General features: G+C 53.3%; 1 protein-coding gene across 1 annotated transcript; it reads right to left on the minus strand.

Moving 5' to 3' along the window:
* Positions 1–614: 614 nt before the first annotated feature.
* On the minus strand, positions 615–9,719 carry PPP1R13L (protein phosphatase 1 regulatory subunit 13 like; the record flags this gene model as incomplete). The annotated part of the gene is given in 6 exon segments (XM_077463199.1): positions 615–1,041; positions 5,289–5,485; positions 5,571–5,737; positions 7,161–7,294; positions 7,429–7,566; positions 8,820–9,719. Coding segments are annotated over 6 exon segments (1,575 nt in total), but the record flags the coding sequence as incomplete, so codon positions are not given.
* Between the last annotated feature and the right edge of the window lie 1,697 nt (positions 9,720–11,416).

Genomic DNA, 11,416 nt, shown 5'->3' on the forward strand with positions numbered 1-11,416 from the left:
TCCCAGTGTGATCCCTGCACCTAGTGTTCCCCAGTGTGATCCCTGCACCTACAGTGTTCCCAGTGTGATCCCTGCACCTACAGTGTTCCCAGTGTGATCCCTGCACCTACAGTGTTCCCCAGTGTGATCCCTGCACCTACAGTGTTCCCCAGTGTGATCCCTGCACCTACAGTGTTCCCAGAGTGATCCCTGCACCTCCAGTGTTCCCAGTGTGATCCCTGCACCTACAGTGTTCCCAGTGTGATCCCTGCACCTACAGTGTTCCCAGTGTTATCCCTGCACCTCCAGTGTGCCCAATGTAATTCCTGTTGGTGGGACAGGGCAGGGTAGGGGGTGGGACAGGACAGGGTTTTTTGTGAAGGACAGAACACGGTAGGGTGGTGGGTGGGACAGGGCAGGGTAGGGTAGGAGAGGTGGGTAAGACAGGGTAGGGGAGTTTTTTTTGGGAAGGACAGGACAGAGTAGGGTAGGGGGTAGCTGGGTAGGACAGGACAGGGTAGTGTAGGGTGGGTAGGACTCGACAGGGCAGGGTGTGGGGGTGGGTGGTCAGGTCACATGGTAAGGGGGGGGGGATGGCAGAGGACAGACAGGTGAAGGAATGAAGCCACAGACAATACTAAATACTGAATTTTATTAGAAAAACTATTTTATACAAAGTATTAGAGATGGCGGCAGGCTGCGTACATGGCCGCCGCGTCCTAAAAACCCAAATAAAGTGCCAACCGCGTACCATAGACACACACACAGTGTGCAGTACACACAGCGCACCCAACGCACGCACAGCCCACTGCAGAGAGCACACCAACATACACAGGCCACACACACAATGTATAAAAAGTATAGAACGCACAGAAATACCCCCCTCCCCCCCCCCCCCCCACATACACCACACAGACATGTCTCCGTACACACACACACATACACACACATACACACATATACACACACACATATACACACACACTCCTCCATATATAACCAGATCTGGTTTTTGTTCTTCCGTTACAGAGGACTGCGCTGGGGGCGGAGCCGGGGATACATCTGTAATAGAGGAGGACGGAGTAATTAGAACAAGCATTATGATTGGCCGTAGTCTTTATTATAATAATCATTCACCTAAATGTCTCATACACCTCTGTAGCCTCCCATTGGACAGTAATATGCAACCTACTCTCTCCCCATTGGACAGTAATATGCAGCCTCCTCTCTCCCCATTGGACAGTAATATACAGCCTCCTCTCTCCCCATTGGACAGTAATATGAAGCCTCCTCTCTTCCCATTGGACAGTAATATGAAGCCTCCTCTCTCCCCATTGGACAGTAACATGAAGCCTCCTCTCTCCCCATTGGACAGTAACATGCAGCCTCCTCTCTCCCCATTGGACAGTAATATGCAGCCTCCTCTCTTCCCATTGGACAGTAATATGAAGCCTCCTCTCTCCCCATTGGACAGTAATATGAAGCCTCCTCTCTCCCCATTGGACAGTAACATGCAGCCTCCTCTCTCCCCATTGGACAGTAATATGCAGCCTCCTCTCTCCCCATTGGACAGTAATATGAAGCCTCCTCTCTTCCCATTGGACAGTAATATGCAGCCTCCTCTCTCCCCATTGGACAGTAATATGAAGCCTCCTCTCTCCCCATTGGACAGTAATATGAAGCCTCCTCTCTCCCCATTGGACAGTAATATGCAGCCTCCTCTCTCCCCATTGGACAGTAATATGCAGCCTCCTCTCTTCCCATTGGACAGTAATATGAAGCCTCCTCTCTCCCCATTGGACAGTAATATGAAGCCTCCTCTCTCCCCATTGGACAGTAATATGAAGCCTCCTCTCTCCCCATTGGACAGTAATATGAAGCCTCCTCTCTCCCCATTGGACAGTAACATGCAGCCTCCTCTCTCCCCATTGGACAGTAATATGAAGCCTCCTCTCTCCCCATTGGACAGTAATATGAAGCCTCCTCTCTTCCCATTGGACAGTAATATGCAGCCTCCTCTCTCCCCATTGGACAGTAACATGCAGCCTCCTCTCTCCCCATTGGACAGTAATATGAAGCCTCCTCTCTCCCCATTGGACAGTAATATGAAGCCTCCTCTCTTCCCATTGGACAGTAATATGCAGCCTCCTCTCTCCCCATTGGACAGTAATATGAAGCCTCCTCTCTTCCCATTGGACAGTAACATGCAGCCTCCTCTCTCCCCATTGGACAGTAACATGCAGCCTCCTCTCTCCCCATTGGACAGTAATATGAAGCCTCCTCTCTCCCCATTGGACAGTAATATGAAGCCTCCTCTCTTCCCATTGGACAGTAATATGCAGCCTCCTCTCTCCCCATTGGACAGTAACATGCAGCCTCCTCTCTTCCCATTGGACAGCAATATGCAGCCTCCTCTCTTCCCATTGGACAGTAATATGCAGCCTCCTCTCTCCCCATTGGACAGTAATATGAAGCCTCCTCTCTTCCCATTGGACAGTAATATGCAGCCTCCTCTCTCCCCATTGTACAGTAACATGCAGCCTCATCTCTCCCCATTGGACAGTAATATGCAGCCTCCTCTCTCCCCATTGGACAGTAACATGCAGCCTCCTCTCTCCCCATTGGACAGTAACATGCAGCCTCCTCTCTTCCCATTGGACAGCAATATGCAGCCTCCTCTCTCCCCATTGGACAGTAATATGCAGCCTCCTCTCTCCCCATTGGACAGTAACATGCAGCCTCCTCTCTTCCCATTGGACAGCAATATGCAGCCTCCTCTCTCCCCATTGTACAGTAACATGCAGCCTCATCTCTCCCCATTGGACAGTAATATGCAGCCTCCTCTCTCCCCATTGGACAGTAACATGCAGCCTCCTCTCTCCCCATTGGACAGTAATATGAAGCCTCCTCTCTCCCCATTGGACAGTAATATGCAGCCTCCTCTCTCCCCATTGGACAGTAACATGCAGCCTCCTCTCTTCCCATTGGACAGCAATATGCAGCCTCCTCTCTCCCCATTGGACAGTAATATGAAGCCTCCTCTCTCCCCATTGGACAGTAATATGAAGCCTCCTCTCTCCCCATTGGACAGTAACATGCAGCCTCCTCTCTCCCCATTGGACAGTAATATGAAGCCTCCTCTCTCCCCATTGGACAGTAATATGAAGCCTCCTCTCTTCCCATTGGACAGTAATATGCAGCCTCCTCTCTCCCCATTGGACAGTAACATGCAGCCTCCTCTCTCCCCATTGGACAGTAATATGAAGCCTCCTCTCTCCCCATTGGACAGTAATATGAAGCCTCATCTCTTCCCATTGGACAGTAATATGCAGCCTCCTCTCTCCCCATTGTACAGTAACATGCAGCCTCATCTCTCCCCATTGGACAGTAATATGAAGCCTCCTCTCTCCCCATTGGACAGTAATATGCAGCCTCCTCTCTCCCCATTGGACAGTAATATGAAGCCTCCTCTCTTCCCATTGGACAGTAATATGCAGCCTCCTCTCTCCCCATTGGACAGTAATATGAAGCCTCCTCTCTTCCCATTGGACAGTAATATGCAGCCTCCTCTCTCCCCATTGGACAGTAATATGAAGCCTCCTCTCTTCCCATTGGACAGTAACATGCAGCCTCCTCTCTCCCCATTGGACAGTAATATGAAGCCTCCTCTCTCCCCATTGGACAGTAACATGCAGCCTCCTCTCTCCCCATTGGACAGTAATATGAAGCCTCCTCTCTCCCCATTGGACAGTAATATGAAGCCTCCTCTCTTCCCATTGGACAGTAATATGCAGCCTCCTCTCTCCCCATTGGACAGTAATATGAAGCCTCCTCTCTTCCCATTGGACAGTAACATGCAGCCTCCTCTCTCCCCATTGGACAGTAACATGCAGCCTCCTCTCTCCCCATTGGACAGTAATATGAAGCCTCCTCTCTCCCCATTGGACAGTAATATGAAGCCTCCTCTCTTCCCATTGGACAGTAATATGCAGCCTCCTCTCTCCCCATTGGACAGCAATATGCAGCCTCCTCTCTCCCCATTGTACAGTAACATGCAGCCTCATCTCTCCCCATTGGACAGTAATATGCAGCCTCCTCTCTCCCCATTGGACAGTAACATGCAGCCTCCTCTCTCCCCATTGGACAGTAATATGAAGCCTCCTCTCTCCCCATTGGACAGTAATATGCAGCCTCCTCTCTCCCCATTGGACAGTAACATGCAGCCTCCTCTCTTCCCATTGGACAGCAATATGCAGCCTCCTCTCTCCCCATTGGACAGCAATATGCAGCCTCCTCTCTTCCCATTGGACAGCAATATGCAGCCTCCTCTCTCCCCATTGGACAGTAATATGCAGCCTCCTCTCTCCCCATTGGACAGTAATATGCAGCCTCCTCTCTTTCCCATTGGACAGTAATATGCAACCTCCTCTCTTTCCGATTGGACAGTAACATGCAGCCTCCTCTCTTCCCATTGGACAGCAATATGCAGCCTCCTCTCTCCCCATTGGACAGTAACATGCAGCCTCCTCTCTTCCCATTGGACAGCAATATGCAGCCTCCTCTCTCCCCATTGGACAGTAATATGCAGCCTCCTCTCTCCCCATTGGACAGTAACATGCAGCCTCCTCTCTTCCCATTGGACAGCAATATGCAGCCTCCTCTCTCCCCATTGTACAGTAACATGCAGCCTCATCTCTCCCCATTGGACAGTAATATGCAGCCTCCTCTCTCCCCATTGGACAGTAACATGCAGCCTCCTCTCTCCCCATTGGACAGTAATATGAAGCCTCCTCTCTCCCCATTGGACAGTAATATGCAGCCTCCTCTCTCCCCATTGGACAGTAACATGCAGCCTCCTCTCTTCCCATTGGACAGCAATATGCAGCCTCCTCTCTCCCCATTGGACAGCAATATGCAGCCTCCTCTCTTCCCATTGGACAGCAATATGCAGCCTCCTCTCTCCCCATTGGACAGTAATATGCAGCCTCCTCTCTCCCCATTGGACAGTAACATGCAGCCTCCTCTCTTTCCCATTGGACAGTAATATGCAACCTCCTCTCTTTCCCATTGGACAGTAACATGCAGCCTCCTCTCTTCCCATTGGACAGCAATATGCAGCCTCCTCTCTCCCCATTGGACAGTAACATGCAGCCTCCTCTCTTCCCATTGGACAGCAATATGCAGCCTGCTCTCTCCCCATTGGACAGTAACATGCAGCCTCCTCTCTCCCCATTGGACAGTAATAGAGGGCGGGTTCTCTTTGCAGCACATTGGATGTTCAGAGTACAGAGACAGCGCATTGTTCTTACCCCAAAGTAGTTGCGGGGGACGTACCCCTCCCGTCCGCAGTGAGCCGCCCACCACCAGGTGCCGCCCTCTCCGTCCTTCCTGAGAACGGTGACCGAGTCGCCCTCACGTACCGACAGCTCGTCAGCAAACTCTGCGGAGTAATCCCACAAGGCGTACACCACGCCGCTCTGCGTCTCCCCCATACACTCTTCTACCTCTGAGGGGGGAGAGGGGAACGGTCAGTCATGGGGGAGGGGACAGACAAAGATACACAGAGATCAGGCAGAAGTCAGGATCTTTACCAGTCAGGTAGGTCAGACATTCCTTGTAGCCCTCCCTGTAGGGGTCACACTTCTCCACCGCCAAGCTGCCGTCACTGAAGGTAGTGGCAAAGATGGCGGCACCGTGCCGCACCAGCGCAGCGCAGATCTGAAGGTCGTTACACGAGGCTGCGCAGTGCAGAGGAGTCCTAGGAGGAGAAGGAAGAATGTTCCCATGTCATATATTATATCATCACCCCCACCAACCACCCCTCTGCACCAATAACACCCCCCCATGTGTCCCAAAACTCCACGCTCCTCCCCAGGAAAAGCCCCTCCCCTATCCAACACCCCCATGTGTCCCAAAACTCCATGCTCCACCCCAGGAATAGCCCCTCCCCCACCACTCCCCATGTGTCCCAAACTCCATGCTCCTCCCCAGGAAAAGCCCCTCCACTATCCAACACCCCCATGTGTCCCAAAACTCCATGCTCCTCCCCAGGAATAGCCCCTCCCCCACCACTCCCCATGTGTCCCAAACTCCATGCTCCTCCCCAGGAATAGCCCCTCCCCTAGCCAACGCCCCCCAAAACTCCATGCTCCTCCCCAGGAATAGCCCCTCCCCTATCCAACACCCCTCCCATGTGCCCCAAAATTCCATGCTCCTCCCCAGGAAAAGCCCCTCCCCACCACTCCCCATGTGTCCCAAACTCCATGCTCCGTCCCAGGAATAGCCCCTCCCCCACCACTCCCCATGTGTCCCAAGCTCCATGCTCCTCCCCAGGAATAGCCCCTCCCCTATCCAACACCCCCATGTGTCCCAAACTCCATGCTCCACCCCAGGAATAGCCCCTCCCCTATCCAACACCCCCATGTGTCCCAAACTCCATGCTCCACCCCAGGAATAGCCCCTCCCCTATCCAACGCCCCCCCATGTGTCCCAAGCTCCATGCTCCACCCCAGGAATAGCCCCTCCCCTATCCAACACCCCCCCATGTGTCCCAAAACTCCATGCTCCACCCCAGGAATAGCTCCTCCCCTATCCAACACCCCCCCATGTGCCCTAAAACTCCATGCTCTGCCCCAGGAATAGCCCCTCCCCTATCCAACGCCCCCAAAACTCCATGCTCCTCCCCAGGAATAGCCCCTCCCCTATTCAACGCCCCCCAAAACTCCATGCTCCTCCCCAGGAATAGCTCCTCCCCCAACACCCCCCATGTGCCCCAAAACTCCATGCTCCTCCCCAGGAAAAGCCCCTCCCCTATCCAACACCCCCATGTGCCCCAAAACTCCATGCTCCGCCCCAGAAATAGCCCCTCCCCCACCACTCCCCATGTGTCCCAAACTCCATGCTCCTCCCCAATGGTGCATCCAAACATCCTCCTTTCCTCAAGCTCTATAACCCAATATCATCTACAATCGCCTTCCCAGGAATAGCCCATCCCCCATGCAACACCCATATTCCTTCATATCTGTTAGCTCTGCACCAACTTCCACCCCCCAATATCAGCCCCTCCCCCATGTTTCCTGACACATTTGTTGCTCCTTAGCCATGCCTCATGACCAGTGTATATTTTGACCCCAGCCACACTATCACCCCTCCCCCAAATCCCCATCATCCCCCCCCCTCACCATCCGTGGCTGTCTGTTGCATTGACGTTGGCTCCACTGGTGATCAGCAGGTTAACGATGTGGAAATTGGCCCCACAGATGGCATTGTGCAGAGCAGTGATCCCTTCTTCATTCGGCTGACTGGGGTCATTCACCTGATTGGTGGAGAGAAAACAGGGGACAGTGAACACAGAGCTGCGATTGGCAGGTACCCCTTTGTGGGAGGTGCTTCAGTGGATGTCAGAGGTGGAGCGACATAGAGCAAAACTTTTCAGAACAAAGTACCTACCTCCTTCAATGCATGAGTGACCACATCCAGCTCCCCGGTAAGTGCCCCATCTAATAACAAAATAAGTGGATCCAGGCGGGCACGGCGGGGGCGAGACTTCCGTGGTGAACTTTGACCTTTCAGAACTGAGCGGAGCTCCTAAAGAAGAGAGAACAAGAGGAACTGTCAACAGGAGGTGACAGCAGCCTCTACCATGGCTCAAACACGGGACACAATATTCCTACGACCGGCAGACCCATCGCCCTCCCGTCCTACGACCCGCAGACCCATCCCCCTCCCCTCCTACGACCCGCAGACCCACCGCCCTCCCGTCCTACGACCGGCAGACCCACCGCCCTCCCGTCCTACGACCGGCAGACCCACCGCCCTCCCGTCCTACGACCGGCAGACCCATCGCCCTCCCGTCCTACGACCGGGAGACCCATCGCCCTCCCGTCCTACGACCGGGAGACCCATCGCCCTCCCGTCCTACGACCGGCAGACCCATCGCCCTCCCGTCCTACGACCGGGAGACCCATCGCCCTCCCGTCCTACGACCGGGAGACCCATCGCCCTCCCGTCCTACGACCGGGAGACCCATCGCCCTCCCGTCCTACGACCGGGAGACCCATCACCCAACCCTCCAAGGACAGGGAGAGCCATCACCCAACCCTCCAAGGACAGGGAGAGCCATCACCCAACCCTCCAAGGACAGGGAGAGCCATCACCCAACCCTCCAAGGACAGGGAGACCCATCAACCAACCCTCCAAGGACAGGGAGACCCATCACCCAACCCTCCAAGGACAGGGAGATCCATCACCCAACCCTCCAAGGACAGGGAGATCCATCACCCAACCCTCCAAGGACAGGGAGATCCATCACCCAACCCTCCTATGACCAGGAAACCCATCACCGAATCTACATATGACCGGGAGATCAATCACTCTCCCCTCCAATGACCGGGAGACCCATCACCCTCCCCTCCTAGGACCGGCAGATCCATCACCCAATCCGCCTATGACCGGGAGACCCATCACCCAACCCCCTTATGACCGGGAAACCCATCACTCAACCCTCAAAGGACAGGGAGATCCATCACCCAACCCACCTATGACCAGGAAACCCATCACCCAACCCACCTATGACCAGGAGACCCATCAACCAACCCTCCTATGACTGTAAAATCCACCACCCAATCCTCCTATGACCGGAAGACCCATCACACAACCTTCCTAAGACTGCAAAATCCATCACACAACCCTATGACTGGGAAACCCATCATGCAACGATCCTATGACTAGGAGATTCATCATGCAATGCTTCTATTAGAAGGAATCATAAAAAGTTCTCGCTCCCCTCCAAGTACTACCCCCTCCCTCCCTTTCATTGTGTCTTTGCCTCTTTTTCTTACCAGATTCTGGCCTCCGCTGACCACCACAGGAACGGGAAGGTCCACTTCTCCCTGCAGCAGGGCAGTGGCGCCCACCCTGGACTCTGAGGCCTCCAGGAACAGGCAGACGGGATCCTCGACAGGCTTAAGATTGGTGGTCTCCTGCTTTTCTTCTGGCCGTGGCTCCTCAGGGATAGGGGGGATTTTGAAGACGTTTGCCTCTTCTGCTGAGAGCTCCGCTTGTTTGGAGCTCCCTTTATTGAGGTATCCTTGAGGCTTCTCCTCTGTTTTTGGCTGCTCTGAAGCAGAAGATTTGGGGGTAGCTCTTCCAAAGAGTCGGCCCATGATTTGCCGATATTGGCGGTGGTCAGTCGGCAGGGGGGGAGCCAGCGAGTGGTGTTCCTGGGAGCCACGCCTCCGCAGGGGTCGTGGTATGTCTTCTAGAATTCTCTGTACATCAGCTAATTGTGGGGGCAAGTGTGGCTGAAGACGGGTGGGGCTGAGTGGCCGAGGAACATCTTCGGTTGCTTGTGGAGGTGCAGCCGGTGCGGTGGCATGGCTTGGCATGTCTGGTATCACCGGTACGGATGTTGGAGGGGCAGAAGGAGCGCTCATAGGAGGAGGGGCAGCACTGATATGGGGTGGGACTTGGTGCTCCCAGAATGCATTTTGCAGGCGGAATATCATAGAGAGAGGCAAGGGCCGGTGAGGCTGACCTCGTCCTCCGGGTGGAGGCACAGGAATCCTGGAGATGGGCTGCTGAGATGGGAAGGACCTAGGAAGGGTTCCCGCACCAGCCTTCCAGCCGTCTGGCCCCAGATGGCCACGTTCCATCCCTGGAGGGCCACGGTCCATCCCTGGAGGGCCACGGTCCATAGAAGAGAACTTGTACCCGCGAGGGAGAGTGGAGGCAGTATCATTCTAAAAAAAAAAAAACACACAGAATGAGGAGAGGTAAAACTCACGTCCCAAATACTACACTTGACCGGCCTCCGGCCTACGTGCCCCCCCCCCCCCCCCCAAATATTACGTATAAACGGCCTACGCCCATCAAATACTATATGACCGGCCTACGTGCCCCAAAATACTACGCATGACTGGCCTACGCCCCCTAAATACTACATATGACTGGCCTACGCCCCCTAAATACTACATATGACTGGCCTACGCCCCCTAAATACTACATATGACTGGCCTACGCCCCCTAAATACTACATATGACTGGCCTACGCCCCCTAAATACTACATATGACTGGCCTACGCCCCCTAAATACTACATATGACTGGCCTACACCCCCTAAATACTACATATGACTGGCCTACGCCCTCCCCCAATACTATATATGACTGGCCTACACCCTAAAACTTAACAGAGTTAAAGCTCATGGTCCTCAGATGAGGGGGCTGCATTACTTTTCCGCTTTCAGGCTTAATTGGCTTTATTTTCACCTGGCGATCCCACCAAGAACCCACTTCTCTTCTAGGGTGACAACGCTCACCAACTGCACTGAGGAGGAACAGTCACCCCAGGAAAGGACTACAGAACACCTCTGCTTTTTTATCTCCATACCATGGTGGGGGATGGGGTGTTGTAGTTTTCTGAGATACCTGGGGACTTCTGTACCTGACAAACAGGTAAAACTATTATCTGCACTGCCAGTCATGTGACATAAAACACGCAGATGTGGTCTTACGCCAAATAAGAAAGGCAGCTGTTCTGCGAGCCAATCAGGAAGGAGATTTCCTGGGCTCTGACGGCTGGGCCGAGATATGGGGCCCCTTGTGTTGGACAGGGGCCGGCGGTTTATGGCACCAGATCAGATGTTCTGCACACCTGTAACGTACATCATGTTCCCCTCCTGGGCATTCTCCGGGCTTTTGTTGGTATATCATGTTCCAGCCAGACACTGCCTCACACAGCATGGGCCCCGGGGGCCCCACAGACGATGACTGACACTTTCCTCACCCGTTGCGTCAGGATAGTTACTAGCTCAGCAACTCACACACCTTCAGGCAACAGTAAACCAGACACCACGACCCTTCCCCCAGAAAACCAAACACCCCACACATCTCCAACCTCTGAAGGAACATCCATACGTTGTACCCGACCTTCATTCATAGAGCAGAGATCTGAAGGACCATCCATACATTGTACCTGACCTATATTACTAGTATCGGGATCTGAAGGAACATCCATACAATGTGCCGGACCTTCATTCCTAGATCTGGGATCTGAAGGACCGTCCATACAATGTACCTGACCTATATTACTAGTATCGGGATCTGAAGGAACATCCATACATTGTACCTGACCTTCATTCCTAGATCTGGAATCCGAAGGAACATCCATATAGTTACCTGACCTTAATTCCTAGATCCTGGATCTGAAGAACCATCCATACAATGTGTAGACCTTAAGTCTTTGATCCGGGATCTGAAAGAATGTCCATATATTGTACCTGACCTTTATTCCTAGATCTGGGATCTGAAGTAACATCCATACATTGTGCTGACCTTAAGTCATTGACCCGGGATCTGAAGGAATGTCCATACATTGTACCGGACCTTCATTCCTACATCCTGGATCTGAAGGACCATCCGTACAGTGTACCTGACCT

The sequence above is a fragment of the Lithobates pipiens genome, unplaced genomic scaffold (assembly GCF_037356315.1).
Source record: "Lithobates pipiens isolate NorthernLeopardFrog02 unplaced genomic scaffold, aLitPip1_a1.2 Scaffold_3, whole genome shotgun sequence".
In the NCBI taxonomy this organism is placed as follows: domain Eukaryota; kingdom Metazoa; phylum Chordata; class Amphibia; order Anura; family Ranidae; genus Lithobates; species Lithobates pipiens.